Source organism: Mastacembelus armatus, chromosome 6, assembly GCF_900324485.2.
Source record: "Mastacembelus armatus chromosome 6, fMasArm1.2, whole genome shotgun sequence".
In the NCBI taxonomy this organism is placed as follows: Eukaryota; Metazoa; Chordata; class Actinopteri; order Synbranchiformes; family Mastacembelidae; genus Mastacembelus; species Mastacembelus armatus.
In genome coordinates, this window is record NC_046638.1 from 18,756,087 (window position 1) to 18,772,923 (window position 16,837).

The following is a 16,837-nucleotide window of genomic DNA, read 5'->3' on the forward strand; positions in this document are numbered from 1 at the left end:
TCACTTTAATGCCAGCTCTATCGCTTTAAAGACTTGTAACGACGACCCCCAAATTTAAGTCAGTGTTATTCTGAAGTCTATGACAGGAAGGTTGGTGTTATATGCTCACTAGCTTGGAGCCCACTGTGTAGCGGTGCTACTGCTGCCTGCCAGTGGTGGTTTGCCCTCTTCAGCTACGGCTGCAGGGGACTGTGTCGCATATTTCCCTTCGACCTGTGGTTTGTCAGTACCTGGGTGCCTTTGGATACGGACGGTAAGAAATGGACCCCTGCGGGGCTTAACCCAAGTTAAACTGAAGTTTTGCGCCTTCGAAATAACACTCACAACGTGCAACCTTAAGCTAGCTATAGCCTGCATGTGTGTACTGAGATGTTAATGTTACACCGACGACTCTATGACCAAAGATGGACTTTTCATTGGAGCAAACATTTATGTGATTTGACAGGTGATTAGCTGTCCAGTTTTGGGCAATGAACGAGGATGATTGAATAACGTTTATAGCAATCCTAGCATTCCAGTACCATGCTGTCATCCTATAAAAATCAAGAAGAATTGTATTTACTAATTTTCTACATATTAACGCCATTTTCGTTATAATATTTTTTTGAATACTGAAGTTACAAGGTTTTGTAAATAATTAGTCAGCCCGAGGTTTTATTTTGACAGTTCACGTCGGAAGTTTTTTTTTTTTTTAAATTCCGCAAACCTGACACCAATCTAACTTATGGTCCACATGGTGTCAGCTCATCTCTGCAGGACAGTGTTTGCTGATACGCTCGTACTTTGAAAGTCTGTGAGGGCAGAAAACAAACGTTACATCAGTACAAACATTTGCCTGAATCTTTAAAGTACTTTTCAGGCCACGTGTGTAGGTAACGTTACAAAATGACTGCAGTCGTCAGTATTCAGCCATCAGTTCTCACAGCAACAAAAAGATTACATGGTCATATTGTCTCATCTGTCCTTTACCAGATGAGATATTTACCTGACACAACACTGTCACTTCAAATGTAACATCTTTTTTACACTTAAACACAAACTTAATGACTTAAAGCAAAATCTGTGCATTTCCTGATGTTTGTTTAAATCGTTTCCTTAGCCGGAATGTACTGCAGACTGCACTGATCTTCATATTCTTCCTCTCACTGTCCTCAGGTGAGGCGTCCATCTTTGACTAAGAATTAATGTGCCTGAGAGTCTGACAGCCTGAGTTCTGTTCAATGGCTGCTTCGGGCTCAACCTTCTCTGCCTCGCTTCCTGTGCCCGAGGGTTTCCATTATGAAACCAAATACATTGTGCTCAACTACCTGGGAATGCTGCCTGCTGGTAGATCACACACACTAACTCCAGCTCAAGGTGAGAAGAAAAAGACTGATTTTTTTTTTTCATTTCATTTCTCCTGATTTAAGAGATTTATTCTGAAACTCAAGTATGGACTTTAAATGATCTAGAACATGCATTACACATGCACATTCTAGATCATGTTGCTCCTTTAATTTTAGTCTGTTCTTCCCTGTAAACAGTAAGAGTACCCTTTGCACTCATGCATTCACACAGAAAACAGTAGCGTGCACATGCACACATGACAGGAAAAACAGATGTTCAGGGTGTGTAGGCAGGTTGTCACCTGTTCACCAGCTTCATTTAACCTTCTGACAGAGCAGCACATCCAGACTTGTGTGGCCATTTAAACATCAACATGTGGTGTGAATAATCATGAATGAAGTAGCCAGTGCTTTACAAAAAATAAAAAAAGATGTCATTGGCGAAGCTCCATAAGCTCAAATGCAACCCTTCCAATGTGGTGTACAGAGACTTTTATTGCAAACTTGTGCCTTGACCTCAGGCGTGCAGCAAGCTTGGTTTTCATCTCTTCCTCCATGTGCCTAGCATACAAAAAAAGAACAGCAGGGTTGTTTTTTTTTTATGTGTTTAGCACATTATTCACATGTGACAGTAATTGTTTTATAAATCTATGTGGGTTTCTTGCTGTTACATAAATGTTGTATGAAACTAAATCCCCTATAGCAGTATTATCAGCAAGTCATGGCTCGTATGAACCCAAGGCCCCAGTGAGACACTGGAGAAATAAATCTTACCAGGGGGAGAGACACATTGCATTTGAAAGACAATTCTGATGGAGAACAATTTTATGCCAGGTATGTCATTTCCTCTGTGACAGGAAATTCATAGAGCTATCTGAAAAATGCTTAGGCATATTAACTAAGAAAAAACAGAAGGAAAGATGGCAAGATGAAAGTGGAATTTCTTTATATTTCCTGTCCTTTTTTATTATTGTGTGCATGCTTGGAATGTGTGGAGAAGAGCAGATAAGTGGTTGATCCCTGCTTTCCGCTTGACCTTTTCCAATTTCTGACAGCCTGTCATGTGTAATCACTGCAGGATTACTCACACGCCAACAGACCAAAGAAAAATTGTTGGCCAGCTATTTGTCTGGCTGAATGCTGAAACAGCACCAAGCCCCGGAAAAATCAACACTGGTCCTCATGGTGTTCACGTATGAGATACAGTGACAGAGACAGACAGAATGTGGGAAAGAGGCTGATGGAGTGTCCTCTGTCTTTCTGTTAAATATTCAATTTCCCACCAGTTAAATCATTCACAATATTTGTATTTTATTACTGCTGGCTGTAAGTCCCCAGTTTAGCTGTGCTGTTCCAAACTGCATCGATCATTAGGGAAATAATAACTCAGTTGAACTTGTGAAGAGGCAGAATGTCACACTTCTTCATCAAATGACTGTTGGATCCCTCCCAGCTTGAATGGCTACACTCCCATGGTGTTTTGTGTGAATGTGAATGGTCATATATCCCAGCAGCCTTTGTGTCTTTTGTGCCCCTTGCATGGTTCATTAAACCCCCAGCATTGTAGACTGAATTTTGTAAATAATTAACTTGAACCTGAGTTGTGCCTTCTATGCAAAGAATTATGGAGAGTAATTTTTTTTTTTTTTTTTTTCTTGGTCTCAATGACCTGAAACGAAGGAGTGTTGATGTTTGTTGCACCTGAGCCTTCACCAGTGTTCTCCCCTCCTGGAAAGTAGAGTTTATACATGCACAACTGGTTTGTATATTTAGTCATGTTAAGTGTGGAGGCATCATTGACTCATTGTTTTGTTGGAATCAAGGAATGGTTCAATTTCCCTTAGTTTTTGATCCAAGTCTTTTAAGGTTGGATTGCTCCTGATGCATAGTCCAGCCTCTTTTTCAAATAAGACTTGGCCAAAAAGGCAGCATAAAACACATTGTTATATTAATAAATACAAGCATAGACAAACTGAGGGTAAGAGTATACACAACATTTAATTAAGAAACTGTTGGTTCATATATCATTGTTTGTCTTTTTCAGAAGATGCCCAGAATGAGAGAGAAAGGACTAGAATCATTAAAAAGCAGATAGAAGACGAGCTGAGACAACTAGAAGATGAAATCACTCAGTGTAAGTAGGCACACCCACACACAAACACAAAGGAACTCAAATTCATATTTCTGTCTTTGTTAGGCCAGTCATGGACATGATACGTTCCCTAGACCCTTAGCCTTACTTTAACCTTCACAACTAAATACCTAACCCTAACCTAATTCTAACCTCAGCCCTAAAACCAAGTCTTGACTCTCAAACAGGAGTCTGAAATATTGACTACAAATGTCCTAACTTTGCCAAAATGTACTGCAGTTATACTCAAAATGGTCCACACAAATGCAGAAACACACACACATACTACTGTTTCTATAGTTGTGAGGACACTCAGACATAATGCTTTCCCTAGACCCGAACAACTAAATGCCTAAACCTAATTCTAACCCTAACCATAAAACCAAGTCTTAGTCTGAAAAAAGTGAGGACCAGGAAAATGTCCTCACTTTGATAGAAATTTGCTCAAATTAGTACTCACAAAGATAGCTATATAGGTATACACACACAGTACCAAAAATGCTTAATGCTTAAATGTTACAAAATATGAGAAATATTCCAGTCTCAAGACTTTGATTGGAGTCAACTGTCTTGTCTCAAGTCTTTCTCAAAATTATATTCATTCATTTTTCACTCGTTCATTTTTACCTTTTGTCACTATTATCACACAAAGCATTTTTTTAGGCAATCATTTCTAAACATGAGCTGCACTGCCTGTCTGAGAAATATTCTTCTGTCCGCTGGTGTGTGTGTTTTCAGCCTTTTCCACTACAGGTGTCGACCACCACACATCACTAGTATTCAGTCCAGCCAACCCAGAGAACTCTATTGAAGACTGCCTTGCTGCAATGGGAGACCGAGTGGCCAGAGAGCTTGACCCACACCTGGCAGCAGCTGTACACACACTCCTTGAGGGGTCAGTTATGGCTAAAAACACCTTGCATAACGTTTGTAAAGTATTGCTGTTGTAGATAAATGTGAGACTGCCTTAACAGATGCCAGGCTAAATGGTCAATCCAAAATATATATCTCACATGGAAACATTATTTCCAACATATTATTTTCTTCCTCCACTATTTATGCAATACACATACAGTATGAGGAAAATGTGTGCGCCCCAATCACAATATAAATACACACAGTGCTCATATATGTTGCTGAAATAGCTCACTATCTCCTGAGTGAACTCTTGAACTTTAGCAGTTATTCAATCAAGTGCAAACCAGCTGTGTTCCATGAATTTGATCAAAATGTTAGCATTTGTTTTTGAATGTATGATTGCAAATGAAGTGATATGACTAAATGACAGAAAATATAAAGTGGTACCAGTCGAGCCAGATTGGCATTTAAGAATGCCATGCTGACTTGCATTCTGCAGTGTAAACAGACACATTAATTCATTTTATAGCTCATAAATCTATACCCTGGTTTTCCTTTATCAACGCAGTCTCATGCAGTTTTCTCTCACTTATCTCTTTCTCTTTCTCACGTGCACACACTTTTTGAAACCAGACAACTCTAGAAGTCAAGAATCGCTGGGAAAGGAATGATCGCACAGTGTTCATAATCGTAACTCAAACATGTTGGCTGTTTACACTTTGTTGGAAATATGTACTAGCCACAGTCTCCTTTATTTGCCTTTTTCTGAGACTGCACAGAGGTAATAGCAAAGAGACTAAACTATTTAATAAATCCAAGTTAGTTAAATATACAGTGAGTGATGCGTAATTGAGCACGATATGTAATAAATGGCTGCTTCAGTACAGTGGCCAATATGTAAACTGGACATGGTTGTGAAAGAGCAACAGTCTCAGGAAACTACCAGAGAGTACAGAGGGGCTTTTGGATACACTTTTATATACAAAAAAGGAAGAACACCAAGGCACACAAATTTGCAACTATACTAAATATAGCGATAACAGTGAAAGCTTTTATTTTAGGCATGACTGACATTCACTGTCAATCTGAACCAGGAGGAAGATGTGGCTACAAAAGCCACTAGCCTACAAGGGAACTGTTAGAAAGCACCGAGTCTAAATCAACATAGAGGTTACTCCATGAAAACAGGTAATGATAGAAATCATGGATACACAGAGAGTGAAATAAATACAAAATAAGTCTAGACAACAAAATGTAAATACATCTATTGGATGACTATTTAGTTCAAAGTTCAAAACCTGTTTCAATCAAGGCTAGTGTATAAGTTAGATGGTAAATCTTGGCAATAGATACCCAAATACATTTTTAGCCACTACCCATACTGAGTAGTATAACATATATTTTTATTTTCAGGTTTTAATATTCCTAAGCAGCTGTACTGTATGCCAAGCTTGTGTTTAACACCGTTGGTAATGTTTGTTTCAGACCTCTGGACTACCAGAGATTCAGAGAGGCAACACTGGCTCTCTCAACACATGCACAAGGATGTTGGAGTCAGGTGAGCTTGCCATGGGTTTTACTAGTCATCTTAATCTGGACAGTATTATTGAAGACATGCAAAAGGTGTAGCCTTTAATCTGCCCTCTGTTCCTTTTTCATAATGTATATTTAACTACTCCTCTTTTCTCCCTTCTGACCCAGGTGCTAGTGCCTTTGGTGCTGCTTCAGGCTTTACTTGGTGAAGGCCAACCTGTGACAACTCTGTTGCAACTGGGGGTGCACTTGCTAGAGCAGGATGAAGCTGACTATATTCTCCAGTTAGGAGGATGGGTGAGTTTAAGTATGAGATGGAGGCAATCATTGTATGCATATGAGTGCATCTTATTTTTAGGTACCTGGAAATCAACAGTAAAGTTTTGTTATGTGTGTATTGTCAATACCATGTTTACAGACACTTAAAGATTTAAAGCATTTATACACACGACTAACAAAAACATTCAGTAGAGCATTCCAGGGTAGAGATATATTAAAAACATTGCCTGTTATACCTACGCCCAGTACATATTTGAAGAAAATGGTGAAGTGTAAGCATTGTATAATCCCAGCCAATGTCTACTTGGTGACTCTTTGGTAAAATAGGGTAAATATGCAAGATTGGGTAGAGGCAGTATGAATGAAACAGGAAGTAGCGATGTGGTACAAAGCTAAGCACCCCGAAATAGATGTACAGACCTTTACATGGCCTGAAGAGGGCATCAGTGACCTACCTGTAATGATGATTCAAACGCCAGAGTCCAGATCCCTTTTAAGACTGACATGACCACATGAATAAAATTAAAACATAAATGGCACTGAAATATATATTACTAAAATAAATCCAAAACTGGTGATCTAGACAAAAAACCTGGATTCATTTTAGTGTAAGCATTATAAATTTTTATTAAGGTTGAACAACTCTATAATATTATTTTATGCTTTTCTAGTTTTTACTCTCTTGCTATGATACAGGCTTAATTTAAAATTAAACCAGCAACCCCTGTCTCAGTCAGGAGTCTAAGCTGTAATTCTGATGTAATTTACATTTAGAACATTATATCCGTTCACAACATTCAATCATCAACATTTGCAACATTTTTAATTACATAATATGCTTAGTCAACCACTCATCTGCAGCTGAACATTTAGCTTTGGAAGTTGACTGATAGGTCCTCAGGTGAAAACACCTTGATATAAAGCAACTCGTGTGGCATCGCTCCACTCAGATGAAGGGATAGCAGAATTATGTTCTCAAAGTGTACTCTATGCTCACACTTTACAGGTTTTTGTACTTTCATACGCACAACCTTTCTTGGGTTACGGATTTGCTTTTGTGATTCAGTGACGGTGCTAGCGAAGCTTCAGTTTCTTCCTGTTGATGGACAGTTGGCTGCTGCTCTGATCACCATTATCCCACTGTGATGATGTTCGTGCAGTGTCAAATGAACACGGTGCACTGCCTCCAAACAAAGCTACATTTTTGCTCTGTGTTATGTCACAGGGGATGAACTGATGAAAGGCAGGGGGGGAGGATCAGCAATGTAGGGATGAAGAGAAAGTAGGAGGGGGAGAAGAGAAAGAGAGGGCACACATGAAGAGACTGGAGATAGGAAGGGAGGGAATACGATGGAGGGATGTATGACAGATGAGAGAGAAAAGGGGTGGGTGTGGTAAGCCAGTGAAAGCTGGTGAAGTGCATTAGTTTGACAGCTGCCTGTACGCACACTTCTCTACCTCCACCCTATCCCTACAACTCTCTTCTCTTGTGGACTCATTGAGCTTCGTCTGTCCAAGTGTGAACCTGGGTTTCAAGACTTCACACTGAGGTAGGATGTTTATTTGGGATGTTGAAGCAACTATAGTGTGAGCTCTTTGGTGTTAATGTATGTGTGCGTGTTTTCTGAGAAAGCACAATGATATTGGTCTATGAAATGTGAAAAAGTGCTAAGAACAGAAAATATGTGTTATTTGCTAGAAAAATGAGACTGGTGAGTGAAGACATTTTTCAGTCCTATCTCTCAATTATTTATTTACACTTCACTATTTAATTAAATGACTCTAATAAAATCTTACATACACACACTAGTAATGGTTACTTGTGTATGTTGCACTGTTAAAGTTGCATCCTCTCCAGGATGTTGTTGTGGCTGGACTAAATATGATCCACCATGCTAGGTTTGAGCATTTCTCATTATGTCTTAGTGTGTTACATCTGAATACAATGAGGATAATTATGACCCTAATATGATGTACACTTCATTGGGCAGCAACAAAACCAGGAGTAGGATGAGGGGGGAGCTGACCAAAAAAAATGGCCTGTATGGTGACAAAGATTCGATTCTGTTTTAATGTTTGTGTGCTGTTGTTGGGCTGCCTTCTTGTGGAATCAGATGACTGTGATTCAAACAGTGAAAACACAGCCATTTCATATTACATACAGTCCTTGCTGGTGTGACGTAACATGACTCTTGAGGTTTATTGGACCCGACCTCTTGGCAAAGAGAGAGGGATGATAATGAACGCAAATAATATTTTACTGCAGCATATTTGATAGCAAAGTTGTAGTCGAAGCAGCTTATCTTATAAAGCATTAAAGGCAAGTTCTACAGTTCCTCTGTTTTATATCTGCAATAGCTGATGCTGCTTAGGGGTAGTGATGATATTTTAAGGACAAAGTGCTGTACAGGTTTCAGCCTGGGCTGAGTCAGGGCTTGTCACACTGCATGCTGCACAGTGTAACAGTGCTCCCCCATGTTATGTAAGCACTATCTCACCAGCTCCAGGGTCTAATAATCTGCATCACTGTTTCACAGCAACAACATGAGACTGAACTAGAGTAGATTGCCTGTGCCAGCAGGAAGCCCCAAAATAACTCTTATAGTCCAAAAACATCATCACCAGGAGCTTGACTGGCCCACTTGTAGCTTGGTAAAAACTTATTACAGCAGCAACACACTGTCTGACTGCCAGGGTTTAAGCAGGGCATCCATCCATTTCTCTGTCCCACCATCTATTCATGAGTCTCACTGCTGCCACAACACTGTTAATGACTGGCTACAAACCAATATATATTGATGCAAACTGTGCACCCATAGACAAGAAACTATTCCATTTACATTTTAATCATTAACTAAAAATATATTGGAGAAAGACAATAATAGTGTTTTGTGGATGATTTAGCAATATTCTCCCATTTAAAAGATTTTATTGCTTTGTTGTGGGTTGATGGAGACAAGTGTGGGCATAGATATTCTAGTAATGCATTTAAAACATTGATAAATTAGATTTGGGTTAAAATCCTTCCTTTGGTGAGGCATTTCATTTGGCATGCTTCTCTCTAAATATGAAAGACCACTGCCCACAGCGTGTTCATATCTGCCATAATAATTTGTTTCTTGTCCAACTGAGATCTGAATTTTCATTTTATTTTTAAAATAAATTTAAAGGTACAGTGAGCAGTTCCTTTCAGTTTATCAGTTCATTCAACACAGCTTATCCATTAACAATGACATAATCCTAATAAATGTCAGAGTGCACATGAGTCAGTGAATATCATATTGATCAAAGTAATCCCAAAATTCAATTCTACTGGTTCACACCTAGTTTTAGACACTTTAGAATTGTGGAGTATTTAATTTTTTTATTTTTTTTTAACAACCCAGATCTAATGTTTGGATTTGCAGGAGGATGCAGCATATTGACAGTAAGTGGCAGGCATGTGCCAGTGTAGCAGGTACTTGTGACAAAAAGCTCACAGCTATCGTTTGGGCAGTGATTATGCCATGGATGTCCCTTGTGCAGTGCAGAGTTTTATACCAGAGCTGTATAATGTTGTATTACAGGAGAGCAGTAGTAACTCAGTGAGAGGGAAAACATAAAGCAACAACGGGTAGACTACACCCTTGGCTCTACCCCAAGAATGTGTGAAAGTGTGTGTTTTAAATAGTTTGTGTTTGTCTTGGGGCGGTGATGAAGAATTGTGGAACACAGCTGACAAACAGAACAACTCTTCGAAGTGCATTTCTTAGCTTAAGCAGTTCTGGAGGACAACAACATGGAACATTTAAGGCCAATCGTAGAGCAAATTCAAAGTGAATGACGTTCTCAGGTGTGTTTATTTTTTATTCTTAATGTTTTGTAAAATCATTGCTGCAGGTTTAAAAGTTGGATGGTACTTAGTTAGATGGTGCATGTTTTTCCTATATAATTTATATCCTCATTTCTTTGTATTGACGGCTAGCACCAAACTGCACTTAAAGTTATGAGAGGTGGCTTATAATAGGTGCTTTTATTCTGTAGTTGGTAGTCTCATTTTATTGTACTTAATTTACCTTTTTCTGATCAGTCACATCTCATTAGTTAAAACCACAAACGCAGGAAAAGGATTGCTCGTTATTTTTCTTGAATACCATCACCTTTGGCTGTTAAACCACAGGGCAACTATGTCCTGCTCTGTTTAGCTGACAGGGAGCTTGTATCCTGAGGGTGAGGGTTTTGTGTTAAACTTTTGCTCTCCCACATGCAAATCAGCTTAAGGAGAAAGCAAATATCGGATAACGACAGAACGCTGTTAGATTTAATCTCTTGCCTTCCTCCCAGAATGCATCTGGTGTGTACAGCAATGTGAGTGTCCTTGTAAGGAAAATAACCTTCACAGCATGAACATGTAATTTAAAATATCATGTCTATATATGTGATGCAAATTGGTGGCCAGGGATACTCTGATAAGAATACCCTAAAATCATGTTTTCAAATGAGAGAGTTGCTTTGGGAGCTGGTCAGAACCTTTCTGTTCACCGTTCACATGAAGACTCGCCCTCCTTTTTAGACAAACACCTCTGTGCTGGCTGTCTCATTGAATCTCATCTGTTGAAGTCACACCTACATGACACGCACAGCAAAAAAGAGAAGCCTGTTCATGACAAATCCAAATTGACTTCTGCTCCATCAAGCTCAGTTCATTATATGTGAACCCAGATCAGTTATTTCTCATACATCCATCCTTGTCAGTCAACTGCCAGATGCACATACTCAGACAGATGTGATTGGTTCTTATTGCATCATGAAATGGGAAGCTCATTTTCTGGACTCGGGCCTTATTACCGTGTTGGATTTTACTGCTTGCCAATGTTTGATGATTAATGTCAACAACTAGTGACATATTTTTATTATTCAGTATTGTGAACATAGAAGTGTGTGCCCTAACCATAGTGAGTATTTCAGTATCCAGGTCCTTCCTTACTTACTGTTCAAAATCATTATCCAGTTTTTGAGGAAAGGTAATCTACAGTAAAGGATAGCAAAGACCAAATGTATAATTCAGCAGACCCTACAGTTGAATTAAATATGCTTAAATGTGTTTTTGCTTCAGTAAGCTGATCTCTGTGAAAGTTACTCTTGTCCACATTTGCCATCTTACATAATAGGAGAGAGCATTAGAGATGTGTCCTTGACCTGCTGTTGGATAGCAGCTTCATTCCACTAGGTGGCATAAAAGCCACTGACACTGAGTAGTTTGCAGGATTGTCCTTACCTAAACCCATTAGTTGTAGGTAGCTGATGGCGCAAGTTGATTTTTACTATGCAAAATGTCATTTTATATATATGATTTTGTTTGTTTGAACTGTTGCACTTGCTTTTTGATACAGCCTATTCTATAGATTTTCTCGGGTGGAATTTTCCTCTATAATGTCACTCTCAAAGACCAAAATATACAGAAGATTGATACAATCTCTATTTTTTCCATCTACCACAGGGTGCAATATTCAGACTTGAGTCAGAAGAGGAGAGAGGTGTGACCATTGCTGAAGACAGCAACGATATTTACATCCTGTCAGGGGAGCAGCATCCTGACCAGCTCAGCCCCCAATCGTCCCTGGTCTGCACTGGAGACAACAGCAGTGAGCAGAGCTCCTGGCAGACAGAAAGCTTACCTGTTTCCCTAGCTGGTCACGAGTCTTGGGCACAGGTTGGTGCGATGGACCATGAAGATGTCAAGAGCCTGGAGAGCAATGATGGCATAGCTCTGGCTGAGGATCGCAGTGAGAACAACTCCTCAAACTCTGATATCGTCCACGTAGAGCGTGAAGACGCTGAGCTGCTGGAGGAGGGCAGTGAAGTCGCAGCGACTGAGGAGAGCATGATGAGTGTTTTAGGCACAGAGAGTGACCTGGCTGAGCTCAGGGAGGAATTTAAGGAACAGATACCACAGATAGACCCCACAGCCCCAGCCTCCCTGATTTCACTAGAGGAGGCAATTGTAATAGATACACCTCCAAGCTTGTCAGCAGAGCCTTCCCTCATCACCTCAGAACCAGAGCTGCCTCTCCCAGCTACAGAATCCACTGCTCCTCCTCCTGCTGAACCAGAACCTGCAGCACCTTTCACTGTTCCTGCAGTAGAACCACAGCCTGAGTCTGAGCCAGAACCAGCTGCTGCCACTGCCCCAGTGCCTGCTGAGGTGGCATCCCCATTTTTATCCAAGGAAACCCAGAGCACACCAGCAGAGTCTGAAGCCATCTCAGAGCCAGGTCAGGAACCTGAACAGCCGGAGCCTGATGCAGTGCTTCCCCAGCCAAAACCAGATACTGTGGCAGAGCCAGCTCAGGCCCAGCTGGCTGCACCCATGGCCTCAGAGGCTGCAGAGGAAGTCCCAGCTGAGGAGCCTCCAGTGTCACCTGAGTCGGCATCAGAGCTCACAGTGCTGCTTTATGGAGGGGTAATGCTGATGGTCCTGGCCACTGTAATGGCATATGCTTTTGTAAGGTACAGGAGGAAATAGAATAGAAAAGTGCCTTTCTCAGGGGAGTAGAATGCAAATTACAAAAATGTATTAGTACAAGCACGATGGGTTTTCCTTAGTATTTGATTTATCAAGTGAGGCTGAATTAAAAAAAAAAAACTATACTTTTAAACATTTAAAATCTGTGAAAATGATGCTCCAAAGCAAACCAAAATCTGGCTTCATTCCCAATCTTACTGCTGAGTCCTGACTGCTTCACTCATGTAGGGATGGGGAAAAGGGAAAATAATGCACTCCATATTCCTCATATTCAGTTTTTCTTCTTCCTCAGTTCTTCATTTCAGTTCATTTTAACTTTAAAATTACATTTTTAACAATTTAACCTTATTCATCAGACTGGAAATATGTGGATTTCTATCCTTAACCTATTTTTGGTTTCTATTGTCTGTGGCTTTATTGTTTCGATTGATGTTACCTCTGTAAAAACATTCACTGTCATCTTAAGCAAACCCCAAAGTCCAAATTTACTCATACTGTCAAAGGTTTTTTTTTTTTTTTTTAGCTCTGTCTATGCAGCAAGATGGCATTTATATTTCACCCTCAAACTGTGATTTTGAAACCAAATGTATGACATGCAAATGACACCACTATTTAGATTTTTATTTTTAAACTACATCTCATACAATAAGTCAATATATACAGGCATATTTCAAATTTATGTCCCATCTTTCCATTTAGCACAAGTGACTTTGTATCACTTTACATGGAGCATGCTTTAGTTTTTCTGAATTGAAGCATTAAAAGATTTTGTCCAAGGTCGGCTGTGTTTGAATGTATTATACACTTTTATCATCACTGATATGTAAATCTGGCTATACTGTGAATGTCTAAATCAGGCTAAGGTATCAGAGGTTCTTGAAATGTGGTTTACTATTTTGTTCAGATGTTCTTAAGGTGTTTTAAAGTACCATTGAAAAGACAACTTTTATACACCTTGGTTTTAGAGTTCGCTACATGAAACATGATTGCATCAGAGAGGAATGCACAGCACTTAAATTCAACCTTCCCTTTAATGAAAACATATTTCAGTGGACTTGCCTGGATGACAAACTCATGTGTAGCTAGTTTCATATCTTTACCATTTCTTCCCAGTAATCCTCAGTATTTTGTAGTGTCCTCATTTCTATTACCTGTCCACCACTTGTACTTAACCAAAACTACCAGTTTCTATTGGGAAATGTCCCAGAGACCATTTTCTAATTAGTTTATCGACACTGCAGCCTCCCTGAGTAGAAAGTTTGGGATTACAAGAAATTAGTTCTCCAGCAACAATCAAAATGGCATCAACCCATTTATAGTTTCACTTATGCATAGAAAACGCTGTTATGAAGATTCAGTTTCAAAGTAACAAAAAAAAGTTAATATACACTTAAACCATTTTTCTCTGGCAGTTTGTTAAAATGTAGATTTCTTAGTACTTTAAGACTGAAAAATAAATCCCATGGAAATGCACTGTGTTTTTAGGTATTATACAAGTTTATCACACAAGCAAAATAATTAAAACAAACAAACAAAAAAATGCATTTCAAGTATAAAATGAAAAGATATTTTTTAGTAAGAGTAAATGGAAACAAAAACATTTAGAGTTCATGAAAATAAACTGTCAAAATCAGCTTTCAGAACTCTGACTAAACTCAAATTCATTGTCACTTCAATTACAAAAGTGTTCGTTGTTACTATAAAGTTACCACTGTGCTTTCACAGTTGACTGATCAGGAGGCGCAGATGCCTGCCACAGATTCAGTTGACTTCCACAACACATTTCGCTGTTATTTCCTCTCAGGACACATCAAAAGTCACGTGGACCTTGAAGACCTGATGAACTGCAGTGCCGTGTAGAAGAGATTTCTCAGCAATTGGGGGAAGTACTCACACACTCCCTTCACCAGAGTCAGAGTGAGAGCCACAATGACTCTCTCCTGGGGTAGATGGTCCAGACCCACACCCTGCCTCATCACCCACTCCACCTGCCCGGTAAGAAGGTTCATCCACTGTTTGAAAGAAGAGATTGACAAAGGAATCAAACAGTAAAGGAATAACACAGTCCTGGTATTGAAATTGTTTAGACCAGCAAAGATCATGTCCCTTGTATTTAAATTGTAATCAGAGCAACAGCACAAGCACAACATGGTGCATGGCATTACTATTGGTCCTACACATTGGTCTAATATCTTATGAGGGTTTCAATCTGGTGTATAAGTTGTTTACAAACTGTTTATTCTGCTTTATTTAGCAAAGACAGGCTACTAAAGAATTTACAGCAAATAATTTAAACTCTTAAGTCATTCTTACATTCAGCCTATCTCAATATATGCATGTTTACTCAAACGTTAACTTCCATTGACAAAAAAAAAAAAAACATTCTATTTTACATTTTGCAATGGAAGATTATTTCAATGTTAAGGTGGGGTATCCTGGAGAGAGAGAAAAAAAAAAAAAAAAAAATCGCCTTTCTATTATGAAATCAAATTTATTTTTATTTCCAAATGAATAGAAAATGATGCACTGTTTAGCTCAGTCTAGCTATTATTCAGGCAATCATCAGATAAACAGTTTTTTGTAGAAACCCTGGATACAGTTGCAAGCAAAGTAATTTAACTGTTTACAATTTCCTGGTTTTCTGTATAAATTGGTCATGAAATATAATCAGATCTTCACCTGAGTCAGAAATTGCAAACAGTGCCATTATGTTTTCTTGCAACTGTCCATTTTAGTTAAAAACTACTCCAAAATGTAACTATCATTTTAGTCAAGCCCACATCCTAAATATTTATGGGTAATACACAACACTTAGGCACTTGTAGTTCCTGATATGCAACTAACATATACTTTTGACAGTTAACGTCTTAAAATCATCTACAAATTGAAAATGACCTTTGCTTGATTTCAGCCCTACTTACTTACAAAATTTAGGTTATGACATTGCAAATACTTTATAGGACAACCACTCAGTGATCATTTCATTCAGCTTAAAAACAAAAAATAGAAGTTTGTCCTATTCATTAAGAACAATGACCATGACAACAACAATTCAAAAACACCTAGACCAGCTCACTCACTTCAGAGCGGGAGGCGGATATATTTCTTGCCAGGTTCTGTGTAGCCTGAGCCACAACATTGTGTTCGAGCTGGGCTGCTATCTCTCTCAGTTCTTCTGCAATCTGCTGAAGGGCTGCTGCTTCTTCATGGTTCCCTACATTAAGCCACAATTACCAAAAACATCAGTACAAAACATCCATCACAATGTTTGTGGATCCAACAGTAAGCTCAGTGGAATATAATGTTTCCATGAACTAACATACAGAAATTAGGTTTATAAATATTAATATAAAGTGACAAGTGATTGACAGAAATCACTTCCTGCTTTCAGTCTAAGTCACATGTTATTTTTATGTTGCTTAGGATGTCATGTCAGTGTGTACAGACTGGTCTCTGCCTATAACCTCAAACGAGGTTTGGCATTTGTTTAGCGACATTAGACAGAAGACTTGGATTACGTTTGGTCCCAGAAAAACCAGCCATTAACCGTGATGAGGTGAGGCATCTGATCTGCCAACAGCCTGTGGTGCCACTATAAAACCAACTCTATGATAATCCAGTTCAGGGTTATTGTCTGAGCTACTCACTGGGCCACTGCAGTTCAACTGAAGGCTGAATATCATCCAGGAAGCCAGAGATGCAGGTGGCCGTCGGTTTCAAGGTCTCCATCGTCCAGGGCCTGTACCCTGCGGCCATTGCAGTTTATGTCCCGTGTGAGATTCAGGTCATTGCCCAGAGTCAGCAGCTCCTTACAGAAAGCTTTGTTTCTGACGTAACAGTCCACTTGGAGGAAAGACAAAATGACCAGGGCCGTATTTTCCTGACTGGTCAGACTCCCCAGGCCGTCCATGGATGACGATAATCACTGTCGGCCTGTTGTAAACATCAACTAGCGTTATAAACAACGTCAGCTAGCGTTAGCTCAACACATCCGCTCTCTCGATAAAGTGATGAATTAACGTCACAGCCACCTAAGTTCTCTCCCACTCAAAAAGTTTCAAGCAGATGAGGTGCCTGCGGTAAAACGTTCATTAATAAACATGCAGAAACCATTTACCGTATGAACCTGTGGGCGAACTTAACGCTAACGTTTTTAACGTTAGCTAACTGGCTAATTCTATTAGCTGTCTAAGCTAACGCTAGCTA

The 16,837-nt window shown here is 39.4% G+C and overlaps 1 protein-coding gene across 1 annotated transcript; it reads left to right on the plus strand.

Annotated features, from left to right (window-relative positions):
* Positions 1-87: 87 nt before the first annotated feature.
* bcl2l13 (BCL2 like 13) lies at positions 88-13,408 on the plus strand. Its single transcript, XM_026312095.1, has 7 exons — positions 88-253; positions 1,156-1,356; positions 3,370-3,459; positions 4,195-4,351; positions 5,800-5,872; positions 6,016-6,144; positions 11,606-13,408. The coding sequence occupies exons 2-7, from the start codon at positions 1,221-1,223 to the stop codon at positions 12,629-12,631; spliced, it is 1,611 nt and encodes a 536-aa protein (XP_026167880.1). The 5' UTR covers positions 88-253; positions 1,156-1,220; the 3' UTR covers positions 12,632-13,408.
* The last annotated feature ends 3,429 nt before the right edge of the window (positions 13,409-16,837 follow it).